This window comes from Chionomys nivalis, chromosome 1, assembly GCF_950005125.1.
Source record: "Chionomys nivalis chromosome 1, mChiNiv1.1, whole genome shotgun sequence".
In the NCBI taxonomy this organism is placed as follows: Eukaryota; Metazoa; Chordata; class Mammalia; order Rodentia; family Cricetidae; genus Chionomys; species Chionomys nivalis.
In genome coordinates this window covers 149,014,508-149,032,953 of record NC_080086.1, presented here as the reverse complement: position 1 = coordinate 149,032,953, position 18,446 = coordinate 149,014,508, and the positions used below count along the sequence as shown (strand labels likewise).

The following is an 18,446-nucleotide window of genomic DNA, read 5'->3' as shown; positions in this document are numbered from 1 at the left end:
TGTAAGGCGAGGCATGGAAGCCAAACTGAAAACACAGAGAAGAAGAAGGGCAGGGTCAAGGGAGCAGCCACCCAGGGAAGCAAGATGCTAGCTAGAGAACATGTAGTCACGAAGTCACCTGGCGAAGTGTGGTTTAATTTAAGTTGTAAGAATTAATTAATGGTAAGCCTGAACTGTAGGCCAAACAGTTTGTAATTAATATAAGCTGTTGTGTGATTATTTGGGACTGGGTAGCCGGGATAAAAGAAAAGCTCCACCTCCGCTTACAGATTAGATTGTCTGCCTCTCTCTGCCTCCTGATGTTGGGACTGAATGCTTGTGCCACCGTGCCTGGTGCAGGTGCTTTGCTTCTGTCAGAAGCAGCTTCTGGACTCTCCTGGGAAGTGAGCATCCTCGGTTAGATGGCTTGGTGACCAACTGGTTGGTGGTCACACGGTTAGTAGCAGGCAGGTGTGCCTGACTCCTGTGTCCTCCTCACAACCCCTTCTTATGCCTGCATGGCTTGACACTCAAACAACTCTCCCCTGGGTTGGATCTGGACCCTGGCCTTCCATTCAGTTCCGGGGAGCTGAGGAACCCTGAGAGTTGTAACCCTTCCTCTCTGGCATGGCTAGGGGATGATCTTCCAGAGTTCAGAGTTCTCCCAAGAGGGTGGGACCTGCAGGACACTGTGATGATCAAAGAAAAGGAGCAACATGACTGCCAAGGCCTAGAGCAATCCTGGAGCTTGGAGCTGAAGCACTGGCTTTGGGAAGTGAAGAGGCAGGGCCAATGCTGGCCCCACTTCTAGCTCTGCGTTTAAACTCAGAAGCTGAGTAAGACCCTGGTGATGTGTCTGAGTCTCCTGAGGTGCAGCTCACACCTGCACCTGTTTTTACCTGCCCCCCTGGCCCTCTGACAAGCAGGGGCAGCTCTCCTATTTCGTGATCAAATGTCAGCAAGTGACATTCATGAGTGCTCCTTCTGTGGTGAGTGCTCCCTCTGTGGCTGCTTTTTTTCTAGCCGCTGTGAACCAATGCCTGGGACCAAGGAAGCTTCCAGAGTATCCACAGCACCTGAGAATGGACTGCCTTATGGCCTTAGTCACAAGCCTGTGACTTAACCCTTAGGCACACTGCTGTCCTCATGACATGCATGCGGACTGGAAGAGCTCAATACATTCTGGAATTCCTAGGAACTTGTCTTGGGTTACTTTGCTTAGCGTACCTTGTGATAATTTCTTACTGATCCCCAGGTCTCAGGACCACCTCTGTGCTGATGCGAACCTGTCACTGCTCTGGATTGCCATACTTAACATAATGTATTAATCCACGTCTCTGTGCTCCAGTACCAAGCACACTGGGTCCCATAGAGCAGGCAGAAGGGAACTTACTAAACGAACAATCTGGAATTTGGTATCAATGAAGCAGGAAAAAAAAATGGCATCCAAAGGGCCCTATGCACTTGTCTCTGGGGTCAGACAGAACTCCCAGAGCTGGTGGTTGGGTCTCCTTCTGGGTCCAGGCTTGGAATGCAAGGCTGAGGACAAGGTTCTGAAGTTTCCTTTATGTATGTCTCTTCTGATGATGATTGGGTATGGGATTTGGCATCCCAGAAATGGCCACTGGGATCCCTGATTTAGTCAGCTCCCAAGCTATTGAAACAGGTCAGGGCATAGAAATTGGTCATTACTCTGTTACAGTTCAAGACCTTGTTTGGTGCCCTCTGGGACTGGAATTCTCAGATGAACATCTTGACAGACAGCTGAACACCTTCAATGGCTTTAAATAAGCTCATTATCTTTTGTGTGATGGATCTAACTTCAGGGGCTGATCACTTGCCTATCCATGTTGCATGAATAGATGTCCTGTATTATGCTCAAATTTTGATGAGACACGGGGCCATCTCCTTGCCCACATGTCAGCTTGACTCAGATGTCATCACCTGCTTATGAGGGACAACACCACTCTCTGGCTTTTCAGACCTTTTAAATCATATTATTCAGTTTTGAGATGAACCTTCATAACATTTTCTTCTCTGTCTTCAATAAAGGGGGGCAGGTTAAGGCTAGATCCTCTGGGCCTCTCTTCTTGCCCTGGGCATCAGAGCAGTGCTCAGCTCTTATATGACTATCAGAAAATTCATCTTCAAAGCATTAATGGTTAAGGATTTTGCAATGAATTAAAAGATGTTTACTTGGTAGAGCAGTTGAACTATCTTGTTCTGTCCTTAAAGCTTATTTTCTCTTGGTTCAATGTGAACCAGAACTTAATTGTGGTTGTTGTTGTGAGAATCCCTTCCCTATGGAGGCAAAAGCAACATCTACCTCCTCCTTAGAAGGACCCAAAGACAAACCAAAGTATTGTTACAAGTCTCCAGACTTTAATAGGCCTCCAGACCTTAGCACAACTAATGTCAAGGCCTTGAAACTCAGTATATAGAGAGAAACAACTGCAAAACAATAACAAAGACCTAACCCATCAAAATCCGTAATTCTGAGAAAATCGCTGAATGTAGTAACCTTGTTTTTTGGCTTCTGTAGTTCTATCTGGTTAACTGTTCTTGCTAACTGAGGTGTGACAACCCAGGATGTTGTTTTTGTGTGTAAAAGCTCACCTGAGAAAAGTTCACAGTGGTACTCAGCTACTGAACACCCTGTGCTGTCACTGGCCAGCTAATAAAAACTTTCTTTGGCTTGAACCCTTGTCTGATAGTCTTCTCTAGAGGATACCTCACAATATTTCTGGAGGCCCCAGCGAAATCCATCAGAGATGAGACCTTGAGACACTAGGGGTCTTGGAGTCCCTTGGGGTAGGGCAGAATACATGGTCAAGGGACTCCTAGGGGGTGTGCAATATGTTCCAGGGCCCTGAGACTCCCTTCGTTCAATCATTGTCTAATGTCTTTAGGGAATCTGATGGCTCCATTCCAAAACGAAACAAAATCAAAAGTTTCTTGGTCTATCACTTCTGGAGGTAAGTCTGGTTAAGGCATTTTCTGTTTAGAACACAAAGAGAGGCTGGTCATGGATCTGTGTCCAGAGTCCATCCATGTGAGATGTCATCAGACCCCCTGCCCCCAGCAACTGTTCATGTTTATGGATATGTGATGGCCACTCTGGTTGTCTTTATTATGTGTCTCTCTGTGTGTTTCTGTCAGTTCTGTTGTGCAGGAGTCTCTGAGACCACCATGGCCAGCAGAATCACAATTCACAGGAGGCAAGAGTGTAGTTTGGTCTAACACAAGCCAGCTGGTATTGGGTGTATGACCTTGAGTAGTTTATTTTAGGCATATTTAAGCACAGCACAATTGGTGAAATTTTTTTCTGGTTATAAATGACTCAGTCCCATGTGTACAATAAAGCTGAAGACATGGTTACATTGAAACTTTTTAAAAGTATATGTGATAGCTTCCATAATGATAGGTTTTATAGACTGACAAGCTCATGATATGGGTCTGGGGGTGGACGTGGTCTCTGCCACATAGATAGTACAAAGGTCACCAGGCTATTAACCACTTCCCCTCCTAGCCTTTTGGGCAGAAAACAGGTTATGCCTCCCTCCCTTTGAAGGAACAAGCCTGTGTGTTTAACATTCCTGGCTCTCCTAGTGCTCATCTGTGAGCACAAGGACCTCTGCTTCCCACACTGTTGGTTGGAGAAACAGGTCTAAAATGGAAGGGGGTGTGAGCTGTTCTGGGACCCAGGAGGCTGCTGCCCTCAGGACAACTTCCTGTGGGTTCACAGTCATGCTGGGCACCTGCCTGTGCCGTGCTTCCACTTCTGGTAGTGACGGTGGCTGTAGTGGTGGCCATCCCCTGCCGAAAGGCAATTTTGTGGACCAGGAAAGATATTATGTCTCTTTCTCACATGGAAAACTCTGGAACGAATGTGAAATCGATTGGCCCTCTTTTGGAGCAGAGTGGCCCAGTAGCAGTTCAGGCTGTCTGGCGCTATGTGTCTGTGAGACTCTGGCTGTCTCAGCCAGTTTTCTATAGCTGTCTTTGATGTGGGACCCAGCCTAACTTAAGCCCCATGCTCCCTTCCTAGAGACTCAAATACTTTTGCCTCAACCATGTTACACAGAGAAACCCAGCTTCACCAGTTCTCTCAGCTCCACGGACACGTGCATGTCCAGTGCCAGCTGCTAGATGCTTGTTTTGACACTCGGTTCCTGCAGTCCTGGTCCCCTTCCCTGTGTAGAGGTCTGAAGTGGTCAGGCTTTCATCTGGGGCACCTCCTGCCTTTTAAGCGGATTGTGCACAGGAAGAGGAAAGACTCCTGAGCCTCACCCTTCCTTTTCTTCCTTCTCCACCTGCACTAAGCAACTGGTTGCCCCAGGGAAGGGGAAAGTGGCTCCCCCAGTGCCCTTAGACTGAGAAGAGGAAGTTTTGTTCCTCTTTCATCGTTTATGTTACCTTTTCAACCAATGGTCTGTATAACTGGAAAACTTGGAACCCACCATTCTCTGAGAAGATTAGAAAATCTGCCCCTGGCTGGTGGTGGGGTTCACTTCCAGACAGTGTAGCCTACATAGAATGGTTCTGTCCAGACTGACTGGGACTCCAAAACTGGCCAAGGCAGGGAAGCTCTGGGAAATTTTTGCCAGGCCCTTTTAGGATTAAAGATAGGTCCTAGGAAATACTGCTTTTGTTGTGTAGTCAGCCCCAGGTTTTAGAAAAAAGCCTTCAAAAGTTAAAAAGGATTTGAGAACATAAATATGTCCTAATTATTGGAAATTGCTTAAAAGGTTTACAATAAGGAAAACAAAACAAAAATTAAAAGAGATTCTAGAAGGGAAAGCCAGAGACACCTGGAAAGGAGGAGGGCAAAGGGAGCCCTGTCCTACATAAGTGATTGCTAAGGGGGTCCTCAGCCAGGACCAGGACCCTGGGAGAGGCCAGCAACCTCTCCGTTCAAAGGACTTGATCCTGTTTCTGCTGGTTGGCTGGCTTGTTTGTGGGCAGTTGCTGCTATAGCCAAAAAAGAAGCTGACAAACTGGCTTTGGATGAGAAACTGTTCCTAACCACCCGAAACTTTGAAATAGACCTACTGAGGGGGACCCCAGAGAGGTGACTGTACAATGCCAAATACTGACCAACCCCGTAGCTGGTTCTGTAAAGCTTCAGCCCTCAGCCCAGTCAAGCGTGGCTGGACAATAACCCAACAGAGCCTTTCTCTAGTTGCCTGATGTGAATGCTGGGGAAGGAACGCAGGACCTCTATAAGTTCAGTCCAGCAAGTGCTTTGTACTCTGAATTGTTGAGCCCTCTCTCCAGCCTCTCTAGTTAATTTTCTGGATTTTCAAGACAGGATTTTTCTGTGTAGCATTGGAGCCTATCTTGGAACTTGCTCTGTAGACCAGGCTGACTTTGATCTCAGAGATCCACCTGCCTCTGCCTCCTGAGGGCTGGGATTAAAGGCGTGTGCTGCCTACCAGCTGGCCTACTTTTCTTTTCTTTTTGAAGTTTTGTAATTATATTTAAGTACAGAAAACTCAGCAGTACATTTAACCCAGTTTAGTGGTGAGTTCTTTGGCCTTTGTCTTTTCCAGCTTGGCAATTCGAGCCACAGGTTTAGGACCCAAGATGTTGCCTCCCCAGTGGCGGTGGATCTCATCATATCTGTCATTGTAATTGGTCCTAATAGCTTCCACCAGCTTGGCCAGAGCACCCTTGTCTTCCAAGTTAACCTGTGTGAAGGCAACAGTGGTGCACGTCTTTCTATGGACCAGCCGCCCCAGCCTGGCCTTTCCCTTGATGATGCAGTAGGGGACCCCCATCTTCTGACACAGGGCAGGCAGGAAGACCACCAGCTCAATGGGGTCTACGTCGTGGGCAATCACCACCAGCTGAGCTTTCTTGTTCTCTACCAAAGTGGTGACTGTATTGATGCCTGCTCGAAGGACAGGTGGTCTCTTAGTTGGGACATCCCCTTTGCCGGCAGCTTTCTTCTCAGCATGGGCCAGCAGCCTCTGCTTCTTCTCCTGCTTGGTCTCTGGCCTGTACTTGTGGGCAAGTTTAAGCAACTGGGTAGCTGTTTGCCGGTCCAGGGCCTGGGTGAACTGGTTAATGGCAGGAGGAACTTTGAGGCGCTTATAGAGGATGGCCCTCTGCCGCTGCAGCCTGATGTAGCAGGGCCATTTGACGAAGCGCCTGAGATCTCTCTTGGGCTGGATGTCCTGCCCAATGCCGAAGTTCTTAGGCCTCTTCTCAAACGAAGGATTCACCACCTTCTTGGCCTCCTGCTTCTTCACGACAGCGGGGGCTGGGGCCACCTTCTTCCCCTTGGCCTTCTTTCCCTTGGGCATCTTGCCGGGCTGGAGGAGAGAGCCGGCCTACTTTTCTTAAAGTTACATATATACAAACTATTAAGGAATAAAAACTCTTTTGTCTTGTCTTTCTGAAGTAACACTAAAAATAAAGTAACAGTTTTGATACTTCATACCCTGAAGGTCCAGGTATAAAGAGCAAGATTTTGCTGCTGTTAGCTCATATCTTAAAAGAAAAGCATTAAGAGAATATATTCTGAGACATCTGTTTGAATAATCAGCTTTTTTATTTTCTGATCCCACCTTGCAAGTGAGGTGGAAGCCTGCAGGAGCCATTGCCAAGAAAGAGGAGCGCTGCACGGCTGTCTTACTAGTCCTTTAAAATAAGCAGCGGCATGAGGCCTGGCTGCAAAAGGCTCCATGCTAACTGGCAGGGAAGGTTCTCTCTGGGGAGACAGTCTGGAGTGAGTTCCTGGAGCGGCTGCCATATGTGACACTTGTGCTTCCTCCCCTCCCTGCTCTACCAGGTGACAGCAGGCAGAGAAGCTGTGGTGCTCACTGAGCAGGGACAGCATCCTCCCAAACGAGGCTGCTCGGGTGGGCCTGGTTGGCTCAACAGAACTGAATTCTTTGGTGGGCAGTGGCCATGGAGTGCTTTGTTAAGTTGCTCTGGGGGCCTGGGCTGTGACTGAGAAACTTTAGTCCATGTAGGTCCCTGAATGACTGTAAGTGGGGGTTACCGTTAGGGTTGAAGGTAGGAGTATGGGGGGCAAGGGTTAGGCATAGAACAAGTGGGTGATCGGGATTTACCCCATTGCAGCTCTCACACTGCAGACATTGGAGAATGGGTTGAGCCCCATCCCATGGAGAGTAGGGGGTATCCAGGGCTCCCCGTCTCTGGGACTACACGAGGAGTGAAACTTGTCCATTGTTCTAAGTCACTTATGGCTTATGTCTCTGTAGACCCCAGGTCCTGCTGTCATCCTTCATGTCACCCTAGCTGCAGCTGAACACTCCCTTCCTCCTCTATGACCCAAAAGTCCACTAGCCAAAGGCTTACTGCATGCAGTGGAGGTCCAGGGACCTCTTTGGAGGTTATAATAACCCCTGAGGTGCCATCTCCCTGAATAGCCAGAAAACAACCTAAGAGATGCTCTTAGACATTCCAGCCCTATGTGTTTGGCCTCTTTGCTATTACTGACTTTCTGACTGGCTGATTTCCTTGCCATCCCTCCCAAGGCCATTGAAATGCTATGCAAGCACCTGATGTCACATCTCAGAGATGAATATACCATGCTGTTTTGAGGGAGAAGGGCTAGAGTGGGTTTTAATTTTTTTTCTCTTTTTAAAGTAGCAGTTTTCCCACAATGAAAATGATCAGCAGAGAATTACAATGAAGCATCCAGTTGTAGAGCTGGGACAATAGAGAGGAAGTGAGAAAGACACAAAGGGGTGGAGCAGAATGGGTGGGGGTGGGGTGGGGTGGAGGGGGTGGAGAGTTCAGAGCCAGGTCTACTGCAGGCCTGAGGAGGAGGCTAGGTTGGATTCAATGGCACCTGTCTTCCGAAGTTCCAGGGCTTCAAGTAGTAACATAGCAAAGCTGGGGTCTTAGGAAAGTACTCCCCGCCACCCAGCGGCGGGGGTGGGGGGGGCGACAATAAATCCCTCTTCTGCAGGGGCACAGGCTACAGCTCAGGCTCAGACACTTGGTGAAGGCTGGAGGGACTGTAACAGCTGTTGTGGAAATTTGTTTTTCTAGGCAACGATGTGTTACATTTGTTCATGCTGCATTTGCGTTAATTAAATAAAATTAGCCTGTGCTCAGAGAGGTGGGGTTAGCAACCAGCTGATAGGAAGTAGCAGGGAGGAGTGTGGGGTGGGTTTTTGGGTTGGGACAGTGTGGAAGGAGAGTGGCTTCTGGGGACGCCCACTAAGAGAGACAGTTAACCAGTTGCTACTCTGACTCTCTGAGCCTTTGAATCTGAGTTTTATTAGAAGGATGGAGATTTAGATAAAGCTACCTTTAGCAGCAGCCACAGAACCATTGCCTGGGGGTATAGAATCCCCCCCCCCCCCCAACCTGCGGCCTGAGCAGCCTGGCTGCTAGTTGTTTAAAACCACTCCAAGGAAGCCAAACCAGCAGCTAGCCACTGCCAATGACAACCCCAGCTGGCAGGAAGGCTGCCATGATGCTGGCTGAGTACAGGCAGGCGCCTTGAGGCTCTCGCTAGCATTCTGTCAACTGACGTGTGAACATGGAGTGTTTTGGGTAGCTATCCACATGATTTGGAGCTGAATCAAGTACAGAAAGGCTACAAGTCTCTTGACTAAGCTGCTTAGCCTGTCGGAATGAGCCCAGGCCTCGGACAGATGCTGCTGTGCATCTCCACAGCATGGAGTGTCCTCAACAGGCTCGTGTGTTCAAACATGTGAGCCCCAGCCCGTGGCTCTCTCTTAGATTGTGGATCCTTTAAGAGGCAGGGCCTGGTTGGCAGGAGGCTGTAACTGGTGGCAGGCACCGGAGGTTGTATAAATTTCTTTTCTCCTTGCTGGAACAGAAGACCTCAGAAGGGCTTCTTCTGGCTCCAGGGCAACAGATTATCAGTGGGAAAGGCAGGATGCAGGGAGCCGCTTAGTACTCTGGCAGCTGGAGCATAAATGGGGGCTGGTTGCAGTCGGAAGGTGAGAGCTCAGGCCAGAAGAAGGTTGGGCCCACCCACAGTGACCCATATCCTCCCGGGAGCCTCCCCTCTCCTAGAAGTTCCACAATTTCCCCAAACAGTGCTACCAGAGATAAAGGTCTCAAATCCATGAGCCTAGAGGAGACACTTGCTAGCCAAGCTGTAACAGAAGCGCTACCTGCTTCTGGTTCGCGCTGCTCCTCTCTTGGTTCATGCTGCCTCAAGCTTCCACTGCCATGGGTGGAGTTATCTCGATCTGCTTTCACTTCTGTGCAGTTCTGAAATCCCTCTGAAGCTGTGAGCTAAAACAGGGCTTTGCTCACAGTGATGAGAAAAGTAACCAACACAACTGTCTTCCTGGTTCGCCTGGGTTACTCTCTGCAATCGGGAGAGCGATGCTTGTTTCTGGAACAGGGTCAACTCTGAGCCCAGTGGGAGGCCACCCTGCCCTGCCAGGTCCCCCAGACCTTCTCTTGTGACATCACTACTGGAACAAAGTAGGGTTACTTGCAAATCAACTTTGTTCTTCATGAACTCCAGCTAGACCCTTGGAGTTAAGAAAGATCCCTTAGCAATCTCTGCCCAAGAAAGGAGAGTGAAGGGCCACAAGGTCTCATTAGGGGTAGTCCCACAGCATGCTGGGAGCTGGGCCGGATGCAAGGACAATTGGTGGGAGGCAGCTGTGATTATTACAAGCGATTGATCAGAAGATTAGAGTTGTGAAGACATGAAAGAAGTAGAAGATAGCCGTGAGCTGCCTTACTTTTCTTGAGGCAAGGTCTCTAGCCCAGGCTGACCTTAAACTCTGTACATAACTGAGGATGACCTAAAATTCCTGGCTCTCCTGCCTTCACCTTCTCAGAACTGAAGTTATAGCTATACACACCACACCTGGTTTCTGCAGTGCTGGAATGGAATCCAGGATTTTGAACATGGTAGGAATATACTCTGCCTCGCTGAGCTCTATCTTCCTCTCTTCTTTGCCTCCTTAACCTGTTATGGGTTATTTACTTTACTTAATTTGTGTGTGTGTGTGTGTGTGTGAGAGAGAGAGAGAGAGAGAGAGAGAGGGGAGAGAGAGAGAGAGAGAGGAGAGAGAGAGAGGAGAGAGAGAGAGAGAGAGAGAGAGAGAGAGAGAGAGAGAGAGAGAGTTCTTGTGTCACAGTGGGATGTCAGAGGATAATTTATAGGAGTTGGTTCTCTCCTGTCATGTGACTCCCAGGGATTGAAGTGAAGTCAGGTCATCATGCTTGGTGGCAAGACTGTATCAGTTAGATTTTTTTTTTTTTGTCAACTCGACATAAGCCAGGGTCGCCTGGGAAGAGGAAATTTTAACCAAGAAAATACCTCCTTCAAATTGACTTGTAGGCAAGTCTGTTGGGGCATTTTCCTGATGTGGGAGGGTGCAGCCCACGATAGATGTTGGCACCCCTGGGCAGGTGGTCCTGGATTGTCTAAGAAAGCAAGTCGAGGGTGCTATGAGGAGCAGGCCCATAAGCAGCATCCTCCACAGCCTCTGCTTCGGCTTCTGCCTGGAGTTCTTGACCTGACCTCCTTTAGAGGTGAACTGTGACCTGGGAGTTTTTATGTGAAATAAACCCTTTCCTTCCCAAGTTGCTTTTGGTCAGTGTTTTATCATATGGAATGGCTTTTCAGGGTTGTCAACTTGATCGCTTCTGGAACTAACTAGGCACACCTGTGAGGAGTTTTCTTAATTAAGTCACCCGAAGTGGGAAACCCACCCGAAATGTAGATCTTTTGAGGTGGGAAGAGCCATTTTACCTCCAGGCCACTCTTTCTGGTGGCGGCCTATATAAAGGACATGGCAGAGAGAAGCACTTGTGCTTGTCTCCAGTCCAGCTGGTAAGCTCATTTCTCTTCTTTATAATTTATTTGTTTTATGTTCACTGGTGTTTTGCCTGCATGTATATCTGAGGGTGTCTGGTCCCTGGAATTGGGGTTACAAACAGTTGTAAGTTGCTTGGAATTGAATCTAGGACTTCTAAGAAGAGCAGTCAGTGTTCTTAACCACTGAGCCGTCTCCCCAGCCCCATACGTTCATGTCTTTGCTGGCATCAGAGCCTGCTTCTTCAGGATTTTCGTGTTTTCTGAAGACCAGCTGACACATCCAGCCTTGTAGACTGAACAGCGCTGGCTCCTTAGACTTTCTGTTGGTAGACAGCCGTTGTTGGATTAGTTGGGCTATAGCCTGTAAGTCACTCAACAAATCGTGAAATATATATAACTTCATTCCATTATTTCTCATCCTCTAGAGCAGCGGTTCTCAACTTGTGCTTGTGACCCCTTTGGGGGTTGAATGACCCTTTCACAGGGGTGGCACATCAGATATCCTGCATATTAAATATTTATATTACAATTCGTAATAGTAGCAAAATTACAGTTATGAAGCAGCAACAAAATAATTTTGTGGTTGGGGGTCACCATAACACGAGGAACTGTTAAAAGGTCACAACATTAGGAACCATGAGAACCATGACTAAAACAAAGAACAGAAAACCTAACTGTGTAGTTTGAAGGTAATTTGCCCCCATAATCTCAGGGAGTGACACTATTAGGAGGTGTGGCTTTGTTGGCGTGGGTATGGCCTTGTTGGAGGAAGTGTGCCACTGTGGGGTGGGCTTTGAGGTTTCCTATGCTCAGGATACCACCCAGTGAGTCAGTCAACTTCCTGTTGCCTGCAAGATGTAGGACTCTCAGCTCCAGCACCACATCTGCCTGTACGCCGCCATGTTCCCTGCTATGATGGTAATGGGCTGAACCTCTGAAACTGTAAGTGAGCCACCCCAACTAAATATTTTCTTTATAAGAGATGCTGTGGTCATAGTGTCTGTTCACAGCAATAAAAACTCTAACTAAGATACTAACTAAAACAATTAGATGCTGTCACCTCTAATCCAAGTAGAGACGTGAGGATCTCTGTGAGTTTGAGACCAACCTGGTCTACATAGCTAGTTCCAGGCCAGCCAGGGCTACATAGTTAGACTATGTCTCAAAACAAAACAAAATACCCTCCCTATAAAGAAAAGAAATAAATAAAAGAAAACCTATCTAAGGCAACCTCTGAACGATCTTGTTGACCCTCTTCTTTGAAATAGGGTCTCAATGTAGCCCAAACTGGCCTCCAGCTCACTATGTAGTTGAGGATGAACCTTGAACTCCTACTCCTCCTGCTTCTATGTCGTGAGTTCTAGGGTTATAGGTAGGTGGCTCCAGGCTCAGATGGGCCTACTTCTATAGCACTCAGCAGAGCCATTTTATGGCTCTGATTCCAACACAGGGCTCCTGGGGGTTCTGTTAGTCCACAGCAGTCTGCAGTGGCATTCTTGGCAGACCGTCTGTGACAACTCTTAGCTTAGCTGGACTTGGGGACGCCTCATCAATACGGATTGCAGCACAACGGAGGCATGCCCCAAGAATGACACAGGATCTGCTCCTTTAAAAGTTCTTACTTAAAAATACTGGTGTGCTTTCAGCCCTGCTTTGCCCAGGGGTTCTTGTGAGGCTGCCGGACCAGAGTGTAACAAGAAGGAGCAGAGAGCCAGGTAGTACCCCCTCTTTCAGCTGGTTCCACCTATTCTCCATCTTCATAACTTCCAGTTTTCTCCTTGGCTTGTGGGGTTCCACCAGTTCTGGGGAGGGGTTCCTGTGCCTGCTCCTGGCCCTACCTCTGTGTTGGTCAAGTAGAACTTAGACTTGGGGGAGGGAGGCTCACTTTCTTCAGTTTGCAGAGGGCAGCTACCACCTACCTGCCTGCCATGTTGAACAATCTCTTCCCACAAAATCCTGAAAGTGTTCCTAAGTAAGACCAGGGTCCTGTATGAGTTATAGCTTGGGACTTAGGTAATTTCCAAGTAGAAGCAGTTTCCTTCCATGGGCTCTTGTGTTTCCCAGTTACCTGGAATTCTCATCTCCCCTGGAGTCTATATGCAGATGGCAGGGCGGACTCAAGATAGGGAAACAATCTTCTCCTTCTTCCCCTTCACCCTTTCTCTTCCCACTTGGGGGTATTTAATATAAAGACTGCAGCAGGAAAAAAAAGTCTGCAAGTAGACCTTGAGTGTGGCCATGGTCCCCTGGGTCCTTACACAGGGCCTGTCTGATGAAAATTTGAGTAAAATCACAAGCTGATGCTCAGTACCAGCTGGCGCTGTGACACTGGCAGCCAACATGTGGCTCTGCGGGGCATGAAGCTCTTGCATCAGCTTGCAAGTACCTAAGAGAGCAGTAACCACAAGGGGGAGATTTTGGGGCCAGGATGGACATCAGGTGGCCCAACCAACCTGGTTTTGGATGGAACAGGACAGGGAGGGGACCATGGGCCAGCTGCAAAGTGATCTGTTTCTTTTTAGGTTGAATTTGAAAACACAGGTTAAACATTATGAAACAGACCTGATGGAAACCAAGTTATTTGGGGAGAAGTTTGGCAGAGGCTGTTGTCGGGAGGTGACAAAATAAAGCGGGAATGAGTGTGAGTCTTGTCTCCCTAACACGGTTATAAATTCCTTGAGGTTGAGGCTGAGACTGCAATGGAGACAAAGGGGTGGGGGCGACTAGAGAATCTCTCCCCAGAGGTGGGCACACACAGACCAGCCACAGGGTGGTACTTCTTGGATGCATTCTCGCTTCTAAGTCTGGAAAATGGATGCCTGAGGTTTTAATTTTGCCCATTGTTGTCACTGTCACTTGTCACTGAGCTCAGTGAAGGCTGGCTGTTTGCAGATGTCATCAAAGGCCGATGTCAAGCACTTGATGGGTGACAGAGACCTGAAGGCTAGGTGGTTTTGTTGGGGCCAACATCCAGGCTGGAAGTCTCATCAGGGAGTCAAGGCTCAACCTCTTTATTACAGAGATGGAGGAATGGAGACCGAGTTGGAGGGGGTGTTTGTGGCTGTCCCAGGTCAATAGACCAGTAAGAGCAGGGTCAGGCCTAGAGTCAGGTCTTCTGGCTGCTTCTCACCACATGCCCAGTGTGGTTAAACCTGTTAGCACTCTCACCAAATAGGCTGGACTGTGGTTTTTCCTCTGGGTAAGAAGGCGTTTACCCTGAGTCATTCAGTCTGTGACCCCACATCTCTCCATGTTTACATGTAACTCTCTTAGTTTTAGCTGTTGTCTCATCACAACCTAGAGTCCTCTGGGAAGACAGTCTTCAAAGGAATAGCTAGATCAGATTGCCCTGTGGGCATGTCTGCAGGGAATCATCTTGCTTGGTTGCTGACTGATGTAGGAAGACCTACATCAGGAGGTCTTGAACAATGTCACAGAGGAGCAGGCTAGCTGAGAGCAAGCAAGCAATCAAGTGTGTAGGTGTGCATTCCCTCGGCTCTTGACTGTGGATGCTATGTAACTAGCTGCTCAGGTTCCAGCCTCCACTCCCCCTAATTGTGGATTGTAACTTGGAATTTGTGGTGGTTTGACTAAGAGTGGCCCTCATAGGCTCATCTATTTGAATGCTTGATTATTAGGGAGTGGCACTACTTGAGATGGATTAGGAGGTGTGGCTTTGGTGGAAGAGGTGTGTCACAGAGGGTGGGCTTGGGGGTTTCAAAATCCCAGGCCAGTCCCAGTGTCTCTCTTCCTGCCATCTACAGACGTAGAACTCTCAGCTCCTTCTCCGGCACGTGGGCCCACATGCTGCCATACTCCCTGCCATGATTTCAGTGGATGAAGCCTCTGAAACTGCAAGCCTTGATAAGAATCGCCATGCTCATGGCGCCTCTTCCCAGCAATAGAACACTGACTGAGATGAATAGCGAGCCAAATGAGTCCTCTCCTCCCCTTGTGTTGTTTGTCATCAGGGCGTCTCACAGCGACAGAATGGAACTACTCCAGAAGGTGGCTTCCCTTCAGAGGAGGAGGGGCATGGGATCTGTTTCAGTCACTGTCCGCTTGGATGACAGCTCCTCATCTCAGCTCTCCAACCCGTGAGACCCTTTCCTCCTCCCACTCCCCACTCGGGCTCCCACCAGCCAACCTGTGAGACCCTTTTCCTCTCACTCCCCATCTCAGGCTCCCACTAGCAGAGCCTCAAACGGCCCGCCAAGACATGTTCACATCAGGAGGGACAGAGACAGGCTGACTTATCCTTCTCCTGTGTCCAGACAGGCACCTTCTTCCTGTAGTCACGGTTCTCAACTGGGAGTGATCTGGTCTCCTGGGATATATTTGAAAATGTCTCGGTGGAGTTTTGGAAGTTACAGCTAGGGGTGGAGGCGCCATCCAGGGGGTAAGGCTGGCATGTCACTAAACACTCTAAGCAATAAGGTAGCTCCCCAATAGACCCACTTGACCTCAACTGTGAGCAGAGTTGTGCTGAGCTTTCCTGCTCTACCCTCCTCAGGGTGTGATGCTACTATCAAATATGGTTCCTCTCTCTCCTACCGCGCTGTCTCGCCACAAGTGGAACCACTGGGTCTCACTTCTACATGTAGCAGAGTGAAGATTTCAGAAGGCCTCCTGTCCTCTGAGCCACACATTTCTGGAAGCAGAGTATTCATTTTGGGAAGGAGAGGTCCTTTTGTTTAGATTTTTTTGAGCCTGCTGTTTATTAAAGTTTCCAGACAGTGGTTTGGGTGAGGGCAGGCCAGAGATGGCATAATGGGAATCACCTTTGAGATCTTACAGGCATCTTGGGAGAGGGAGCGGGGTGCTCAGCATGAAAGGAAGGACCCAGAAGACACTGAGGACACAGGGAGGCACATTATTTTTAGGTGGAAATGTCAGGTGAGGTTGTAAGGAAATTAATGTTGGCATTTAGTGTTGGGTTGCATCCCTAGTTCTCTTTCCTGGAGAATTATTCTGTTCCCAGCAAGTCTTCTATAAAAATCTGTAATATGCTCTGCTGTATGGCAGAGGTGACATAGGAAGGGTACACTTCTAGAATGTCAGTCACCCAGCAAGTACAGTAGGGCAGAGGGAGGTGTTGAGGAGCCGGGCACCATCACAAGGTCACAGCTGTGCTGTGTTCTCACTAGGAGCAGAACATTTCCTTAGACCCCAAGTATGCTAGACTTTAGAAACTTAGGTTTTGTGTGTGAATCTGTGTGCACACGCATGTGTGTGTGTACGCATGGAGGTCAGAAGAGGGTGTTAGATACTTTGGAGATGGAGTTGCAGGCATTTGTGAGGCACCAGATGTACATGCGGTTCCTCATGGTAGAGCGCCAAGTGCTCTTAATTGCTGGCCCATCTCTCTAGTCTTGAATATGGCTTCTTAGGGGTTTGGAGAAAGAATGGGGGTGTCGGTGTTGATCTCATGTGTCTAGAGCCTTCCAGATAACAGACATGCATCATGGAAGGAACACGTGGTAGAGGGTGACTCTTCACCTTATGGAGGCCAGGAAGCAGAGACAGCAAGGAGGCATCAGAGTTCCTGATACCACTCAAGCACACATTCCAAATTACCGAAGTTCCTTCCATGACCTCACAGCCCCATCATTCAGAGACCAACACCTTAACACATAAGTTTTGGGAGGCATCAAGATCCCAATCATAACATTTGACCAATGAGGTGAGAATAAAGATGTCATGTGGAACCCCTGAGAGATGACCTTCAAGGCAAGAGAGTTCCCTTCCTTCTTCGGGAGAGTTTCCTTCCTCCTTTCTGCACTAGCGTGCTAAGAGGGAAGAACCACAGACTAAAGCACACCAGGGCCTGAGAAGAACTTATACCAGCTCTGACTGCCTTCCTCTGGACTTCAGTTTTAAATAGCTTGGCTGTGCTTGTACCGTGTAAGCTTAGGGGCCTGAGGGAAAGATGGAAACCCTTTCCTTTGCCCAGAGTGGAGGGAGGCGATGGTGGTTTCTTATGCGTATGAGCCCTAGGAGCTGGGACTAATTGCAGAGTCATCTGAGACCATTCTGGCTTAGCTCTTTCCTGTCCTTATTGCTCCCCTTTCAACCTTTCGCACCAGCTGCACCCTCGTGGCCGCACATGCTAGGGATGGTGGTACATTCCTCAGGGTTGATCGTGTAGACAGACTGCAGTCTGGGTCCTGCAAGCAAAGAGGGAGGCGGCTCTGGGAAAATTAGGAACATTGATTCTGTCTGTAGAATACGAGCTTCAGAAACAAACCCGAGGAAAGTGTGATGCCAATGATCCAGAAAGCTGCTCTTGTCCCCGGATCAGGCCTGAAGGTCCACAGAAGCCTCTGAAGAACTGGATGACTATAAGCCGTTCTTGTGGGTATCGTGAAGCAGGTAGGTCTGCCAAGGCTTCAAAAGAAGCACCAGTCTCTCCTCCCTTGTTTTCCATCCTTCTTCCTCCTCCCCTTCCTTTTCCTTTTCCCCTTCCTCCTTCCATCCCCTCTTCTTCCTGATCTTCTATTTTATCTCCTTTTAATCATCTCCTTATTTTTTAAAACAGAGTTTCACTACATAGCCCAGGCTGGCTTCAAACTCACACTATGTAGCCCAGCCAAAACACAAACTCATGTTTTTATTTTTCATGCAGAAATCCACCAACAGGAGATCTTGATACTTAATGGCACCCGCGCTCAGAGGTGGCACCACTCACTCAATGGTGCTAGCACTCACTCTGTGGCGCCAGCTCTCACTCAGTGGCTCCAGCTCTCAGTCAGTGGTGCCTGCGCTCAGAGGTGGCACCACTCACTCAGTGGCGCCAACACTCTCGCTCCTTTCCTTGGTCCCACACAAGCGCGCACGGTGTCTCAGAGTGTGCTAACGAACAATGGAAATGGTTGGTACTATTTTTGAAGTCTTTTTGCTCCTTGACTGCATCCCACTACGGAATCGAGGCCAAATTATGGTATCAAAGGAACTTGAGTAATCGTTGCTTGGGCGGCTGTATTATACTGTTATAGTTTGCTCGTGTAACTTCCCTGTACATTTTAAGGCTTACTCTTTATGTCTAGTTCTAAAGTTGAATCCAGAAAATATGGCATTTCCTAAGAAGCCTAGTATCTACCTCTGTCCCATCAGCGTCTCCATGGATTACTGTGATCTCTGTTGTTCACTTAGTGTTTTTAGAAGTCAGTAAAGGTGTATGTGTGTGTGTGTGTGTGTGTGTGTGTGTAGAGACCCTACTACTTACTCTATTTTTAGTTTTTATTTTTGGTTTTTCAAGACGGGGTTACTCTGTATAGCCCTGGTTGTTCTGGAATTCTGTAGATCAGGCTGACCTTGAACTCACAGAGATCCACCTGCCTCTGCCCCCTGAGTGCTGGGATTAAAGGCCTGTGCCACCACCGCCCACCTGGTTTTTATTTTTTCAATTAAAAAAATTTAAAACATTTTTTAAAACTTCTATCTACAAGTGCATGTTCATGTATCTGTGTGGGAAGGGTGCTCACATGTCATGACATGTGTGTGAAGGTCAGAGGACAACTTCACGGGTTGGTCCTCACATTCCACCTTGATTGAAACAGGGTCTCTGGTTTACTGCTGAGTTCACTAGGCTAATTGGCCCTTGAATGTCTGGGGATTTCTTCTATCTCCACCTTCCACCACACTGTATGAGCACTAAGATTATAGATAT

The 18,446-nt window shown here is 48.3% G+C and overlaps 1 protein-coding gene and 1 pseudogene across 1 annotated transcript; both read right to left on the bottom strand.

Moving 5' to 3' along the window:
- Window positions 1–5,486: 5,486 nt before the first annotated feature.
- LOC130882512 (60S ribosomal protein L7a-like) lies at window positions 5,487–6,293 on the bottom strand. Its single transcript, XM_057782699.1, has one exon. The coding sequence runs from the start codon at window positions 6,285–6,287 to the stop codon at window positions 5,487–5,489; it is 801 nt and encodes a 266-aa protein (XP_057638682.1). The 5' UTR covers window positions 6,288–6,293.
- A 10,553-nt stretch (window positions 6,294–16,846) lies between these two features.
- LOC130886643 (amiloride-sensitive amine oxidase [copper-containing]-like) overlaps window positions 16,847–18,446 on the bottom strand; it is a 73,612-nt pseudogene continuing 72,012 nt past the window's right edge.